The sequence below is a fragment of the Castanea sativa genome, chromosome 10, assembly GCF_040712315.1.
Source record: "Castanea sativa cultivar Marrone di Chiusa Pesio chromosome 10, ASM4071231v1".
NCBI lineage: Eukaryota > Viridiplantae > Streptophyta > Magnoliopsida > Fagales > Fagaceae > Castanea > Castanea sativa.
The window spans coordinates 37,785,502-37,802,961 of record NC_134022.1 but is presented as its reverse complement, the minus strand read 5'-3'; the positions used below and the strand labels follow the sequence as shown (position 1 = coordinate 37,802,961).

Here is a 17,460-nt window from a genome sequence, read left to right as displayed (position 1 = left end):
TGTTGTAAGAAGTTATGACATTTTTCACGTAGTACAACAAAACCTTTGAAGCAATAAACTATTGCCACAAAGTTATTTGTTGTAATCAAGGATGGCCCAAGATAATTTGAGGCCTAAGGCGAAAATTTTAAAGGGGCATTTTCACTACAAGAAAAAGGCTTGTTATAACGGGAAAAATTGTTGCAATAACTATAAAGTCGTTGCAATAAGGTGTTATTGCAACGTTGAAAAAGTTGTTGCGAGCCGTTATAATAAACTTCAAGGCAATAGGTTTACGCAATACAAAGATCTTATTGCAATAAATTCTACATATTCCAACAAATAGGTTGATGCAATAACTTCTTTATAACATTTATTGTTGTTGATTGAGTGCAATATCTTGAAGTAACTACGAATTTTCCTTATAACCTTCATATTTCTCTATTTTTTACCCCTTTTTTATTGCATTTTGTTAATTTTTATTTGCTTTGAGGTGCCTTTCCATTCCTTCACTAGTTTTCTTTAAGTTGGCTTTGTCTTGGGCATCCTCTTCTCTGGCATTAGCCATTAGGTTCGAGTTTGAGACACATAATTTAAGTTTTACTACCTTTATGCATAACTTTCCAAAGCATGAAGCTAATTATGCGTAACTTTCCCAAGCATGCAGCTAATTATCGAATATTAAAGCCTGTTATTGTGAGTGAATGTTTTTTTAATTAGCTACATTCGTCCATGTATCTATGACTTCTGTCCATCACTTATGGATGTTCCATGAGTAGATTAGAATAATTTTTTTATGACCATGTCATGTGATTCAACTTATTTTTATCATAAAAAGAGAGTTTATAGTTTTGCAAAGTTTATCATAATTTTTTAAGGTGCAATTATATTTCAACAAAATAAATAAAAATAAGATCATCCAGACTCACATATTCACATCTAATATAAGTGTAGTGTGAACTGTGAAAAAGTGATTTGCTAAATTGACATTCTAATCACTAATTCTCTTCCCCCGCCACGTAGAGGACGTAATAGTACATCTCCAATAAAGTAGGATATTACTTCATAAATTCATTATTTGTGTGTGTTTTTTTTAATAGAAGATCAAATTCATTGTACCATCAATAGGGGTGACAAAATCTGACATAACCCGTAAACTTGACACGACCCATAAACTTGACACAACTAATCTGTTTATAAATAGGTCATGGGTTAAGGCTAAACGGGTTCATGTTATATTCAGGTCAACACGACTGACCCATTTAATAAACTAGTCGTGTTCGTGTTCAACATGCAAACCCGTCTGACCTCTTTGACCCATTTAGCTTATAAAGATATTAGTTTTTGTTATTATTATTTTGTTACTATTGCTTAATTTTTTGTTGTAATTATATGTTTATTACCATATTTATGATTGTAATTGTATTTTAATTTTAGATATATGGAAAATGATAATAAGTTATTCAGGTCAAGTATGACCTATTAATCAAATATGTTATTAAACGAATCGCTTGTGTTGACCTTTACATGACTCATTAATTAAATGGGTTAAACGGGTCATGTCAGGTCGACCTGTTTAATAAACAAGTCGTTTTAGGGTTGGAGATTTTTGACACGTTTACTAAATGGGTCGAGTTTGGGTCAAACCATGCAACAAAATACACTTGACTTGACGCGACACGAACCTGATCCGCAAACACGAATTGCCACCATCAACACTAAAATTTTAATCAAATATCTTAAATTATTGCCCTAGTAAGGACAATGTATGCTACGCAATTAGATCATCGATTCACATTATTTCGTTGAATTTGTATTAACTAAGGTAGCATTACTTTTCTCAAAAAAATAAAATAAGGTAGCATTACAAGCAATGGTAAATTATACTACTAGTTGGATTAGTGTTCTTTCTCAAAATTTTATTTTAAAAAAATATTTTGTTTCTCAAAAAAGAAAAAAAGAAGTTGGATTAGTGTTAAAAAAATAAGTTCAGATTATTTATAAAGTAAGAATTTGCTGCAAACTAAGTTGCAGTAACTCCTGTAAAATGTACACATGTCAAGTGACCATTTGATAAAAAATTCAATCTTGACAATGAGGTTTTTTTTTTAGAAAGTTTCAACTTATGGTGTCCGCTCCTTATGATAATCATCAGACCAAGACACCAATTAGTTTTTGGTGTAGGCGGAGATTGAACCCCAGATCTCATATACAACCATCAAAGATTTTACCAGTTGAGCTAACTAGAACCCACGACAATGAGATTTTCATTTAAATATAAACCTGGAGAAGCATCCTCAGCAGCGGACCAGGCCCAAGTCCCTTGGAAGGGGGCGCCCGAGAGGGTGAGAGCCCCATCGTGCTCCTACCCTGTCGCACCACGAGACGCTATTGGTGAGTCGAGTTGTTTGGGAATGCAACCCCAATTGGGCAGTAAATTCCATCCAAGGCTAAATACGGGCGAGAGACCAATAGCAAACAAGTACTGCGAGGGAAAGATGAAAAAGACTTTGAAAAGAGAGTCAAAGAGTGCTTGAAATTGTTAGGAGGGAAGCGGAACGGGGCCGGCGATGCGCCCCAGTCAGATGTGGAACGACGACAGCTGGTCTGCTGATCGACTCAGAGCGTGGACCGATGCGAATTGTGGCGACGGCCCAAGCCCGAACTATAGTTATGCCCGCGAAGACGTCGTTGCCGCAATCGTGGCTGGCAGCGCGCGCCTCACGGCGTGCCTCGGCATCTGTGCGCTCTTGGCATTGGCCTGCGGACTCCCCATTCGGCCCGTCTTGAAACACGGACCAAAGAGTCTGACATGTGTGCGAGTCAACGGGCCAATAAACCTGTAAGGCGCAAGGAAGCTGATTGGCAGGATCCCCTTGAGGGTTGCACCGCCGACCGACCTTGATCTTCTGAGAAGGGTTCGAGTGAGAGCATACCTGTCAGGACCTGAAAGATGGTGAACTATGCCTAAGCGGAGTGAAGCCAGAGGAAACTTTGGTAAAGGCCCGCAGCGATACTGATGTGCAAATCGTTCGTCTGACTTGGGTATAGGGGCGAAAGACTAATTGAACCGTCTAGTAGCTGGTTCCCTCCGAAGTTTCCCTCAGGATAGCTAGAGCCCACGTGCGAGTTCTATCGGGTAAAGCTAATGATTAAAGGCATCGGGGGTGTAACGCCTTCGATCTATTCTCAAACTTTAAATAGGTAGGACGCGCGGCTGCTTTGTTGAGCCGCGCCAAGGAATCGAGAGCTCCAAGTGGGCCATTTTTGGTAAGCAGAACTAACGATGTGGGATGAACTGGAAGCCGGGTTACAATGCCCAACTGTGCGCTAACCTAGAACCCACAAAGGGTGTTGGTCGATTAAAGCAGGACGATGGTCATGGAAGTCGAAATCTGCTAAGGAGTGTGTAATAACTCACCTGCCAAATACACTAGCCCCGAAAATGGATGGCGCTGAAGTGCGCGACCTATACCCGGCCGTCAAGGCAAGTTCTAGGCCCCGATAAGTAGGAGGGCGCGGCGGTCGCTGCAAAACCTAGGGCGCAAGCCCGAGCGGAGTGGCCGTCGATGCAGATCTTGGTGGTAGTAGCAAATATTCAAATGAGAACTTTGAAGGCCAAAAAGGGGAAAGGTTCCATGTGAACGGCACTTGCACATGGGTTAGTCAATCCTAAGAGACGGGGGGAGCCCGTCTAATAGCGTGCTAAGCACAAGCTTCGAAAGGGAATCGGGTTAAGATTCTTGAATTAGGACTTGGCGACTGACGGCAACGTTAGGGAGTCCGGAGATGTCGGCGGGGTCCTTAGGAAGAGTTATCTTTTCTGTTTAACAGCCTGCCCACCATAGAAACGGCTCAGCTGAAGGTAGGGTCCAACGGCTGGAAGAGCACCACAAGTCGCGTGGTGTCCAGTGCGCCCCTGGTGGCCCTTGAAAATCCGAAGGGCCGAGTGCCTCCCACGCCCGATCATACTCATAACCGCATCAGGTCTCCAGGGTGAACAACCTCTGGTTGATGGAACAATGTAGGCAAGGGAAGTCGGCAAAATGGATCCGTAACCTCGAGAAATGGATTGGCTCTGAGAGCTAGGCACGAGGGTCCCAGTCCCGAACCCGTCGGCTGTCGGTGGACTGCTCGAGCTGCTTCCACGGCGAAAGCGGGATGCCGCGTGCCGGTCGGGGGACGGACTAGGAACGACGCCCTCGGCAATCTTCCTCGAGCATCAAACAGTCGACTCAGAATTGGCACGAACAAGGGGAATCCGACTGTTTAATTAAAACAAAGCATTGCGATTGTCCCTGCGGATGCTCACGCAATGTGATTTCTGCCCAATGCTCTGAATGTCAAAGTGAAGAAATTCAACCAAGCGCTGGTAAACAGTGGGAGTAACTATGACTCTTTTAAGGTAGCTAAATGCCTCGTCATCTAATTAGTGACGTGTATGAATGGATTAACGAGATTCTCACTGTTCCTGACTACTATCCAACGAAACCACAGCCAAGGGAACGGGCTTGGCAGAATCAACAGGGAAAGAAGACCCTGTTGAGCTTGACTCTAGTCCGACTTTGTGAAATGACTTAAGAGGTGTAGGATAAGTGGGAGCCAAAAGGCGAAAGTGAAATACCACTACTTTTAATGTTATTTTACTTATTCTGTGAATTGGAAGCGGGGCTCTGACCCTCTTTTTGGACCTAAAGCTCGCCTCGGCGAGCCGATCCGAGCGGAAGACATTGTCAGATGGGGAGTTTGGTTGGGGCGGCACATCTATTAAAAGATAACACAAGTGTCCTAAGATGAGCTCAACGAGAATAGAAATCTCGTGTGGAACAAAAAAGTAAAAGCTCGTTTGATTCTGATTTCTAGTACGAATACGAACCGTGAAAGTAATTAAGACATTGACATATGTTAATTTTTTCAAAAGTTACAACAACTCACCTTACAGCAAATCTTTTTCTTTATTTATATATAAGTTGGGTATAGCTTTTTTTAATTAAAAAAAAAAACTAAGTAAAATTACAATTGTATCTACAATAGTTTTAACTTTTAAATCTTGATGTTCCACAATATGGGCCTAGGCGTAGCAGCAAACTCAATCCTTGACCGTCTAGTTGACTGACTGCCTTCACCATCAATCCCTAGGAAATCGAATCGTGTGGTCCAAAATCAATTTGATCAGTTTTGGTGGAATCATCGTCATTCCTTGACCTCCACTTTCATCATATACTCCCTGAAAACTCTAGAGACACATTAATAGAAACTAGAGTAAACAACAAACGAGTAGAAAAAATAAATAAATAAAAGATATGAAAAAAAAAATTATATTATGGACAAAATTAAGTTACAAAATGTATTCAATATTTTTATATTAGATGTGAATTTTGACAATTCTACCATTAGAATATATTTTCTTCTTATATCATTTATGCTTGTAAAATTTTTAGAAGATAAAAAATTGGGATAATTACACTTTACCCACCTGTGGTTTGCCTCTAATTTTATGTGCCTACCCATTGTTTAAACTTTGACACTTTGCCAACCTGTGGTTACCACCATTAGTCTATCGTTACCTGCCCATCACTTAAACTGTTACAAACACAAAAATATAACAAAATTAGAAAAAGCAAGATCAAAAAGTGATTTTTGTAAAAATATTTGAAGGCTTTAAGAGCTTCAACAAGAACACTAACACCAGATTAAAAATGGTTTATATTTACAGCTCTACTCAAACAAATCTCTCTCTCTCTCTCTCTCTCTCTCTCTCTCTCTCTCTCTACGCTTGTTGCAACACCTAAGCAACAAGCCACCCTTTCTTAGTGCAAGAGAGAGACCCACGAGAGACCCACAAGAACATGCATGTTGGTGTAGGTGTCGTTTAGGGTTTGGTCCAAAACGACGAAGCCGTTGGCGGTGAGGGTGGCGAAGTCGGGCGCGACGGAGCCCCACCAGTGGACATTGGATCCGGGTAGCATGTCCAATTGGGAGACCCGGAAAGAGAAATCGTCTAGGATTGTTAAGGCGCCGCGGAGCTGGTGCTGGACCATTTTGAACTCAGATCGGAGGCCCACAGGTGGGCTGGTTTTGGAGTAGGTGGGATTCGGATCCGCATGGCAGAGGAGGAGGAGGAGGAGGAGAAAGAGAAACCCGAGGAAGATGGGTTTCTGAGGCATGAGATCTCGGATCTGGTACTGGGTATGATCCGAATTTCGAATCAAATAGTTGAGAGGGAATGATATGATTACTCTGGTGGGTTGACAAAGGAGAACTGAGGTGTCGCCGTCGATGAGAAATGAAATGAGGTGAGGAATGCGTTTTGCGTGGGGTGATTCTATTTGTTGATTTTCGTTGATTTTTTCTTTTCTGGGTTTTGGTTTGAGATGGAAGATCTTTTATGGGTTTTTGTTTGAGGTGGAAGAGAGTGAAGAATGGGTTTGAAAATTGTGTTGGTTTTGTTTGGGTTTTTTGATTGCAATGGACTCCAAAACAAGATTAGGTTTTTATTTTTTATTTATTTTTACGACAAGACTGGGATTTGTTAATTTTTCTGGGATTTTTTGAACTTTTCTGGGTTTTTAGTTTTTGAACTTTTTTGCGTTTTTAATTTTTGTTGGCAGGAACTTTTCTGGGTTTTTTTTTTTTTTTTTTCATATTTTCGCTAGAGCAATTGTATATGAATAGTTCATTGCTCTGTTAAAACTGGATCTAAATTTGGATTTATATTAAGTTGTTATTTTTCTTTTCTCATACAGCTTTATCATGCTTTCAGATTTATAATTTGTTGTTTGCTTGTGATTGAGATGATAGGTTCAAATACAAGTTGAAGTTCTAAGAAATTGCATAATTTTTTTTACCAATAGCACATTTTGATATTGTTTTCTCTTGAATTTTTATGTTTTTTATGTTTTGGGAGGAGAGAGACATAAAAATAGTGCAAAAATACATATTTACCCTTCTTTTTAACAGAGGTGGATAACAGGAGACTAACGGTAGTAACCACAGGTGGACAAAGTGTCAAAGTTTAAACCACGGGTAGGCACATCAAATTAGAGGCAAACTACAGGTGGGTATAGTGTAATTATCCCTAAAAAATTATTAGTCATGTTATCTGTAAGGACACAATTTGCACCCAGACCCAACCATGTAAAGGATGCTGGCCCAAAAAGCCTTATACAATGAAATTTATAGAGTGTGGGCTTGAAACCTAGGTTCTATAGATATTGGATAACAAGTATGATGGGCTAGATTGCCAATACATGTGCAATGAAATGATTATATGACAAAAACTCTCCTCGGACGTAAGCCGAGGATGACTTGTATTGCTCTTTCTTCTTTCAACAATAGATTATAGTTGAAGATGGTGTGTACTGTATTTTCTCTTTATTTTTCTCGATCCCCCATGTTGAATGCCTTTCTTTTCCTTTTATATCACATTCCTTCTTCCCACTACCTTCCACGTATGGACCAATTCACCTATCTAGATACTTGTCTCATCCACCACCTTCTTAAAGTCCTCAAATAATAGCTGTAATACTGATCACTACTGTTCAGAAGGTCATTTCCCCATTAATGCGACCAGAGAGGTAGGTGCAGAGTCTTTAATGTGGTGGTAACAGCTTTCTCTAAGATATTTCGTATTCACACCTTCCCCCGATGCTCATGTGAAACACATCCTCCCTCACCAAACCTCCTAGAATTCCCTTATATACATCAAGGTGTATGGCATAACCCTTACTTCATGTAGCCGAGGAGATCTCCCTCCTCGGACCATTTCAACCAACTCCTTTCGTAATAATTTGCTTGTGGGCTTTTATATTCAGTATAGTCATTACCACTAAGATCTCATCGGACGAGTTAATATCCTCGGACCAAGCCCAAGGCCCACAAACACATTCTGACCCTTTTGCCCCCACAATAACTGATGGTACACTACTCCTTCAGTTTCAGGCTTATAAGGCAGCAAGTAGGGGGAGTTGTCTTCGATGTGGGACAACTTAAAACTTTCCCAGGGAGTAGCAATAACTCTCCCTAGGTAAAACAAAAAAGTAGCCCACATTATCAATCAATTATTTAAATTGAAAGTTAAAATTATGCATAAAAATAAATTTATAGATTATATAAAAAATAATATCCGATTGACACAAAATTTGACATGTGTATTAAAAACGTAAATAACATGTAATTAATTTGTTAGATTTTCAAAATATAAAATAATGCTTTTTTTTAAAAGGGTTACAATCAAGTTTGTAATTTTAGGTTACAATCAAATTTGTAGCCTAATTTTGTCCTATTATAGACTTATCTATTTAACTTAATTCAAAATTGAAGTTAGTTTTGTAATTTATAATTTATTAATATTAAATTTATAACTTTTACTTTATTTAATATAGTTATTTCATATATTCTCCTGAAAAGGATCTATTACAAGACCAAGGGGCCATATCCCCATCCTTTTTTTTTAAATGCTTTATATATATATATATATATATATATATATATATATATATATATATATATATATATATATATATATATATATACACACACACGGCCCCAAATTAAAAATAAAAATAAAAAAACTACTAGTTCCAAATTGAAAGCTGACCCAAAGAATATAAAAATAAAATAGTTATTTGATCTCTCTCATATATGTGTTTTGTATTAACATTTGGGACTTTTCGGTTGAATTGAATCTAACCTTCCTAATTGAAAATTGACCGAAGGAATCTAAAAATAAAACCATTATTTGTTCTATTATATTCGTTTTGAATTAAAATTTGGGACTATGGATTGAGTTGAAAACCTATCATTCCTAATTGAAAATTGACCCAAGGAATCTATAAACAAAACAACCACTTGATCTATATATGTTTGGTATTACAATTTATTTAACTGGATTTTGAGAGCTAAAGTTAAAAGTTTGGGACATTCAAAGGTTGTTTGGATTAATTTTTTTTTTTTCTATCACTCATCACTCCTCACTCAATTTTCGTCACTCATCACTCATCATTTATCACTCATCACTTAAAATACCCTCCAATTTTCTAATAATACCCGTTTGGTTTTTGTTTTCACTTCACATCACTCAAAAATTTTCTACTATTCGTGGGACCCACTGCCTGAGAACAATGTCAGTGAGTATACCCAACCATTTCATTTCTTCTCCTTTCACCTTTTCATTTCATTTTCTTCTCCACAAAACATTGCCCTGTTACTCTCCAACACAAACTCGAACCCAGGTAAGATAGAAGATGATCGGTGTAGCGGTGGCGCCGATCTCCCACCTCTGACGTGTAGCGGCGTTGATCGGCGCCAATCTCCCCACCTTCTCAACTCAGCACCGATCTCCACGTTTTATCGGTGTTGATTTTTGAAAACCCCAAGGCTTGATTTTTCATAGATCCTTTAAGTTTTATCGGTGAAATTTGTAAAGATTTTTTGTGGGTATTGTTCTATTTGTGCTCTGATTTTTCTGTTGTTGTTCATGCCTCTTTCTTTGTCTCTGTTGCTTATAGGTTTGTGGGTTTGTGAAATCATGAAGCAGCAACGGTGAAGGAGAGGGTGGCAGCCACGGAGGATTATTTTGGGTTTGTGAAATCATGAAGAGCGGCGGCTATGGAGTCAGACCCATGGTGAACATGTTTGTGGGTTTGTGTATGATCTAACTCATGTGTTTATGGGTTTGATTTTTTGGGTTTGAGAAATCGGTATCCATGTGTTTCATTTTTTTTTGATAAAGTATATGTGTTTCTGTGAATAAGAAATGAATGAAAAAGAATGAAGAGGAAGAAAAAAATGGGCGTTGGAGTGAGTATGTGAAGAAGAAAGAAAGAAAGAAGAAGAAAAAGGTGTGCCTGATGTGACTTGTGTCTGGTCGTGGGTCCCATAAATGTGTGTTTAATTACGAAAATGCCATTGAAAACAGAGTTATGGAAACTGAAAACACCTAAAATGTGTTTTCAGTTTTCATAACTCATCACTCAAAAATCAGAGAATTGAGTGATGGAAACAAAAACAGAAAACAAATCCAAACAAACATTTTTCCGTGGGACTCACTTATTTTGAGTTATGGGTGATGGAAACAGAGTTATGAGTGATAGAAAACATAAATCCAAACAGCCCCATTCAATTTTGAGTGATGTCATGTTGTCGAGTAGTCTCGCCTAAAAAATTGTTTGAGTGCTTTTTTTTTTTTTTTTTTTCCTCCTTAAAACATATAGTAATATTAATATAAATTTCAACTTTTGTGGTTGATATTTCTATTTACTTTTCTAGTTTTATTGCTGTAAGTACACGATTGCGCCTGGACCCAAAAACAAACGTGGGCTCAGGCCTAATGAGTTTTAAACAATGAAATTTGTAAAGTGTGGATTCGAAATCCAGTTTAGTGGTGTTGGAAGCTTGATAAACAGACTAGAATATTACAGTATTTGTAAACAATAAACAAGTATGACAAAGGAATCTCCTCGGACGTAAGCCGAAGACAATTTATGTATTATCTCTCTTTCTCTTTCAAAGATTACAGTTCTTCGTGCTTCTTTTGCTCGCTCCCCTTTTTCTTTACTCTCTTCCCCTCTTAAATATTTCTTTTTCTTCCCTCTTTATCCACGTGTCACACAAATCTTCCTCCTCCATTTTCTTTCATACTTTCCACCACCTTCCTGAAGTCTTTAAACAATGGCAAGAATGTCAATTCTACTGTTCAGGGGTCACTTCCCCATTAATGCGGCCAGGGAGGTAGGTGCAGGGTCTTTAATGTGGAGGTAGCAGCCTTTTCCTGAGATATTTCTTTCACACCGGTGCATCTAGAAGGTATTTAGCTCCCCCTCTTAACCAACAGTTTGTCCAGAACACTACCTATAATCTTCTTGGCGAATCTCAGGATCATCGCAGGTCTTTCTGATGAGAGATTAGTACTCGGACGTATCATCGGACCTTCGCCCTGTGGGCCGACTTACAATCTTAAAGGCCTTTAGTCAAAAACGGTTTGACACCCGTTAATAAAGCCCAAAGCCCAAGACCCAAATATTTGCTCCGTCCTTTTACTCCCACAATTGCAATAATGAAGAAAAAAATCATTTTTCAATTATAAATAGTATAAAAAATAAAAAACATGTTGGCAGCAAAATAATAAAAAAGGTGATTTTATAATAATTTCTTTTATGTTGTACATAAAAAAGATAATTGTTGAGATATTTATTACAAAATTAATCAAAGGCAATTGCAAATTCGGTTGAGTTATATTTTGATAGATCATAAATGATCGAGGATAAATGTATTAATAAACAATTATATATATATAATTTGATTGTTTTTTAATACTATTAAATAAACATTAATTTTATTTGTCACATATTAATTTAATTTAAAATATTTATATATTTATAATTTTGAATGGTTATTTTATAATTTTCTATCCCTTGGCCTCCATTAAGAAATAATACTGAAATGGGAAAAACAAAAAAAGAACTGCAGCACTGAATTACTGAAATGCATTAATTCAGTTTTGGAAAAAAAAAAACAAAAAAAGAAGGAAGGAAAAAGAAAAAAAGAAAGAAAAGAAAAGAAAGCATATTGATATTGGCTATCAAATTTCTAGAAATCCCAGAATCCCCAGTGCTTTTCAATTCCCTCCACAGATCTCAATATTCCCTTTAAACCGAACCCTAATTCGAACATTCTCTCTCTCTCTCTCTCTCTCTCTCTCTCTCTTTTATCGCTTGCTCTATTCAATTTTTGCAGTGAGAGATCGTTAATACTAGAAGCTTCATGAATCATCACCATCATCAAAGCTTCATGGACCAGCAACCTTACGATGCCTGAGCTGCGTAGGCGAGCACGCAGGAACCGGGCACCCAATAACCCTGACCCGAACCCGATTACCCAACCAAAACCCGCCGCCGCCGCCGCCGCCGCTGACGACGACGAAGAAGAAAACAAACTAAGTCTACGAACTCTCCGGCAGAGAAGAGGAACCGGACTGAACCGGAGGGGTAATAGTGTTTATAACTGTAATAATAGTAATAAGAAAAAGAAGAAGAACGACGCGATCGAAGGACTTGATGATAGGAAAATCGTGAGGGCAAAGAGAAGTCCCAAGGTCATCATTGAAACGAGGTCGTTTAAGAGCGAAGAAGAAGAAGAAGAAGAAGAAGAAGAGACTAGGGTTTTGAGACAGGAAGTTGAAGAAAGAGCAATGGATGAGTACGATAGTGGCGGCCGGAGCGGCGATAAGGGCCTCGCTGCCGAGGATGAGGGCAGCACTGCTCCTATCCCTGAAAAGGTCTTTCTTTCTTTTCAAATTTAAGATTTTCGTTTAGTTTCTGTTTGGATGATGAGAAACCAGAGGAAGAAAATTTTGTTTCTAGTTTTGTGTTTTCCTGTTGTTTTGTTTTTGTTTGGTTGATGAATGAATAGGAAAAAAAAAAAAAAATTTGCTCAGGAAATATAGTGAAGGAAACAATTTCCAAAAGAATTTTCTTAAGGTTTTGCTAATCCTCATTAACTTGTGAATGTGATATGCAACACATTACAGTTTGCTTGTGTGTGCGCTTTGTTTGATTTCATAATATTTTACTTGGGAACTTGATTGAATGAGCTAGTTATAAAATGCGAATACTGTTTATGCATCTTTGACTGATCATTTTATTGTTCGTTTGGTTTCTTTATGACAGGTTCAAGTTGGTGGTTCCCCTATGTACAGAGTAGATAGAAAACTGGGCAAAGGAGGATTTGGACAAGTGTATGTAGGTCGACGCATTGGTCATGCTAGTTCAAGTGAAAGAACCGGCGCTGGTGCTATAGAGGTAGCTTTAAAATTTGAACATAGGAGTAGTAAAGGATGTAATTATGGACCGCCGTATGAGTGGCAAGTTTACGGGTAGGGCCCCTATCAGTGCCTGTTCTATGTTTGTTTTGGACATTGCATCCTCACTGTAAAAGTTTTACTATATATGTGATTATAACTGTCACTTTTAATTGCTTTTTGTGCAGTTCACTAGGTGGCAGTCATGGTGTTCCACGAGTTCATTACAAGGGCCGGCAAGGTGACTACTATGTTATGGTATGTGTTTTTTGCTGTAATGTGTTCCTTTTTATTATTTTATGGTATTGAAGTGATGGTTCTGGTTTTAGAATGTGTTATGACGAGCCTTTATTGCTTCCAGGTTATGGATATGCTTGGACCAAGTTTGTGGGATGTCTGGAATAACAACTCACACACGTAAGCTTCTTTTTGAATTTGATGGCTGAAGTTCATTCAAATTTTTATTTGTTTATGAATTGATTAATTTTTGTTTGTCTAATTTTTTCCCGTGTTCTTTCAACTACAGGATGTCTATTGAAATGGTTGCATGTATCGCCATCGAGGCTATCTCCATATTAGAGAAGATGCACTCTAAGGGGTGATACTTTTATCTATATTCTGTTTATGATGTTCTGTTTCTTTACTACAAATATAAATGATTTCGTTTTTCAACAGATATAGACTTAAATTTTTTACGCTAAGATTTCCCATTTTATTGAGTTAGATCCAAAAGATATGTATTTGAACAACATCAATGTCCACTGTGGAATCACACCCCGATATTTTGTAGGGGGCTGTTTATGGCACGTGATGGAGGTCTGTTGAATAATATTCTGGGTACTAATGGCTACCATGGTTCAAGGGTTTTTTCTTTTTTTTGTGATAGGTGGTTTAAGGGAAATTATTCTCTTCGTTGGGCCCATCTGCCTTTACATTAAACAATTTGAGATAATATACCAGAATTATTTGAACTTGATTGGACTAGCTGGTTCATATAAGTAATGATTAGTACCAACATAGGATCACTAGTGTCTGAGTGGTTTCTTATCACTGCAGTTTATGTGTTGTTATAATGTTGCTGCTAATGTCACTGGCAGATATGTGCACGGGGATGTAAAACCTGAGAATTTTTTGCTTGGTCCTCCTGGAACTCCAGAAGAGAAAAAGTTATTTCTTGTGGACCTTGGATTAGGTAATTGTTAAAAATACCTTTTCCTTACTGCGGCATTTGTTTACTAGCCCACAAAGTTGAAATATTCCTGATATCTTGTTATTCTTCCATGTCTTGACCTTACAGCCACTAAGTGGCGAGATAACACAACTGGCTTGCATGTTGAGTATGATCAACGTCCAGATGTTTTCAGGTAAAAGAAAAATTGTTTATTTAACTTACCTTAAGCCTGCTTAGATTAGCTATTTGTGAGAGTTTTTTAGTACTTAATTCTGTATGACAACTTGATCTAGGGGAACTGTTCGGTACGCTAGTGTGCATGCTCATCTTGGTAGAACTGGTAGCAGGAGAGATGATTTAGAGTCTCTTGCTTACACACTCATTTTTCTTCAACGTGGTCGGTTGCCTTGGCAAGGATATCAGGTTGCAAATATGCAAATTTCAGTATGATTAGGTTTGTGTAATTGCGTTTGTTCATCTAACATGGTGTTTTCATTAGGGAGAAAATAAAGGATTCCTTGTATGCAAGAAGAAAATGGCCACTTCCCCAGAAACTCTTTGTTGCTTTTGTCCCCAGCCTTTTCGGCAGTTTGTTGAGTATGTTGTAAATTTGAAATTTGATGAAGAACCTAACTATGCAAAATATATCTCCCTTTTCGATGGGATTGTTGGTCCAAATCCTGATATCAGGCCAATAAACACCGATGGTGCTCAGAAGGTACTTAAGATTTTCTTGCATCTGCATTTTATGGTTGACTGATTATTGAGATAGGTTTTTTTCCCCTAAAACTTAGTTTAGAGTAGAGTTCATCTAACATGTTTCTTTTGTTATTCTGAAGCTTATATGTCAGGTTGGACATAAGAGAGGACGATTGACCATGGAGGAGGAAGATGATGAACAACCAAAGAAGAAGATTCGAATGGGGATGCCTGCAACACAGTGGATTAGTGTTTACAATGCTCGCCGGCCTATGAAGCAAAGGTATGTGGTTGAAGTTACTCATTAAGCTTGTGAAGTATGTGACAATAGGATGAGATATTAATTTTTTCAGCTTATGTTGCAGATATCACTATAATGTGGCAGATGTAAGGCTCTCCCAACACATTGAGAAAGGAAATGAAGATGGGTTATTTATCAGTAGCGTGGCTTCATGTTCAAACCTGTGGGCCCTTATTATGGATGCTGGCACGGGCTTTAATGCTCAAGTTTATGAACTCTCACCCTTTTTTCTTCACAAGGTTGAATGCATTTTATTTAAATCTAGTACAGGTGTCTGACATATAAAATCATACATGTTGGTTAATTGCATTGCAGTTGTGTAACTTCAATGATCTGTGTAGATGTTAATTACTAGTGCTTATAGCTTTTAAACCTTGTTTAAATCAACAAATTAATCTTGTCTGTTTTGTTATTATGTGAAGGAATGGATTATGGAACAATGGGAGAAGAATTACTACATCAGTGCAATAGCAGGGGCTAACAATGGGAGTTCACTAGTTGTAATGTCTAAGGGTTAGTCCAAGTGTCTTTAAGAAGGAATGATTTTAACAGGATTATCTGCCTATCTTAATTTCTATTGCTTTATTGATTTTAGGAACTCAGTACCTACAGCAGTCTTACAAAGTCAGCGATTCATTTCCATTCAAGTGGATCAACAAAAAATGGAGGGAGGGTTTTTATGTTACTGCCATGGCAACTGCTGGATCCAGATGGGCAATTGTCATGTCTCGTGGTGCAGGATTTTCTGATCAGGTTTGTTGGATTTTCTGGATCTCTGTTTACTTCAAATGCCATGTAGTGATATAGAAAAATAATTGATTTTTTAATAAATAATTTCAGGTTGTGGAACTAGATTTTCTCTATCCTAGTGAAGGTATTCATCGAAGGTGGGACAATGGTTACCGGATCACATCAACTGCAGCAACTTTGGATCAGGCTGCGTTTGTTCTTAGTGTTCCAAGAAGAAAACCCGCAGATGAAACTCAAGAGACACTTCGAACTTCTGCTTTTCCTAGTACACATGTCAAGGTGAACTATTCAGATTTATTATTTTATTCCTATTTGCTTCATGCCCATAACTTATTTCTGAAATGAAAATTTCGACATGGTGTTGTGCAGGAGAAATGGGCAAAGAATCTTTATATTGCATCTATTTGCTATGGTCGAACTGTTTCATGAACTGCCAGAGTTCTTTTGGGATGGAACTTATGTTATCTTGACCTCTCCCTTGTATGACCCATGAAACCAGCTCTTAACACATACTGCTCCTTGTTGGGAACCAAGGATCCACTCAAGGCAAATTTACCAATCATGGCATTTTGGAGTTGATGTATGCTAAACTCTTCTATATTGCCGACATCACATAGCATCTGATACAAACACCAGTGCACTGTCTTTCAATTGTGCAAATGCTTATGAGGCTAATTTTAAATCATATATGTCCACCTGGGATGGGAGTTTCACCTATCATTAAAAGTTTGTATAGTTTTGAACAATAATCACATGGTTGAAGGCATGTGCACAGGTCAATCTGATTATTGATGGTATTTTCAGAACGTAAATTTATGATTTTGCTGGGGGCTCTAGACATTCTCAGCTGTTCAGCCTGTACTTAGTCCTTTTTTATTTTTTATTTTAAAGAGCTCCCTTTTGGACTTGAAGTTATTTTTGAGATGTCTGAATTTGACCTGAAAGAAAGTGGTTGTACACTTTTGAGTAACAGTTTGTAATTGTCTCTTTAATATTATTGCCCTTCATGATGTATCAAAAAAAAAAAAATATATATATATATTATATTGCTCTTCATGCTATAATTTACTTGCATTCTCTTGCATACTTTTGCAAGTCCCTATGATCAAGTTGGTACTTAAGCTGCATGACCAACTTGTCTAAGCATGTGCAATTTTGTGTAACAGTCACGGAACTGGTCATTTTCCACTCCTTCCTAAAGCACCACTATTATTTATTTATGTACTTTTTTAGTACAATTCTTTCTCAATTTGTAATATGTCACCAGTGGTACCTATTATTTAGATTTTGAACTGGTCACCAGTATGCACATTGTTACTCTGATGATCAAATCACTTTTGGAAGGTTTTTTTTTTTTTTGGTTTGGATAATAGGTTTCTTCGTATCTGTACATGTGTACGCTTGTATATTTTATATTGTGTATATATACATAATCACAGACACAGGCTTGAATTCATTTATGATTAGTGCTAATGTGTATTGCATGCCACTTTATAAGAGGCAGCAGCAGTTGTCTATTTACTCATGCTGTCGTCAGTTGCAACTAATATTGTCACTAGATTCAAACATCAGTCTATTTTCTTGGCCTTCTATGAAATGCTTGTGTTGATATTTTAGGTAGGTTGTTGGGCTCTGATAATTATTGCGCCCTGCTGGTTCCTTATCTTCATTTACATAAAACTTGGCAATGTGGATGTGCTACATTTTCAGTAATTTCAGTAAAGATTAGATGGTAATTTTGCTCAGGATCTTGGAAGCAGA

The 17,460-nt window shown here is 37.7% G+C and overlaps 1 protein-coding gene and 1 pseudogene across 1 annotated transcript; both read left to right on the top strand.

The window, feature by feature from the left end:
• Positions 1 to 2,199: 2,199 nt before the first annotated feature.
• On the top strand, positions 2,200 to 5,112 carry LOC142614356 (28S ribosomal RNA; annotated as a pseudogene).
• Positions 5,113 to 11,470: 6,358 nt separating this feature from the next.
• On the top strand, positions 11,471 to 16,671 carry LOC142611827 (casein kinase 1-like protein HD16). The gene is made up of 15 exons (XM_075783967.1): positions 11,471 to 12,256; positions 12,648 to 12,853; positions 12,967 to 13,036; positions 13,140 to 13,195; positions 13,305 to 13,376; positions 13,876 to 13,970; positions 14,076 to 14,142; positions 14,243 to 14,372; positions 14,449 to 14,667; positions 14,789 to 14,931; positions 15,014 to 15,188; positions 15,372 to 15,462; positions 15,545 to 15,702; positions 15,790 to 15,978; positions 16,069 to 16,671. The coding sequence occupies exons 1-15, from the start codon at positions 11,789 to 11,791 to the stop codon at positions 16,126 to 16,128; spliced, it is 2,199 nt and encodes a 732-aa protein (XP_075640082.1). The 5' UTR covers positions 11,471 to 11,788; the 3' UTR covers positions 16,129 to 16,671.
• Positions 16,672 to 17,460: the final 789 nt, after the last annotated feature.

Coding starts and splice junctions, on each gene's coding strand:
- LOC142611827 (XM_075783967.1), top strand. CDS start 11,789: ATGCCTGAGCTGCGTAGGCGAGCACGCAGGAACCGGGCACCCAATAAC. Junction 12,257..12,647: donor CTGCTCCTATCCCTGAAAAG/GTCTTTCTTTCT, acceptor TCTTTATGACAG/GTTCAAGTTGGTGGTTCCCC. Junction 15,463..15,544: donor ACTAGTTGTAATGTCTAAGG/GTTAGTCCAAGT, acceptor TATTGATTTTAG/GAACTCAGTACCTACAGCAG.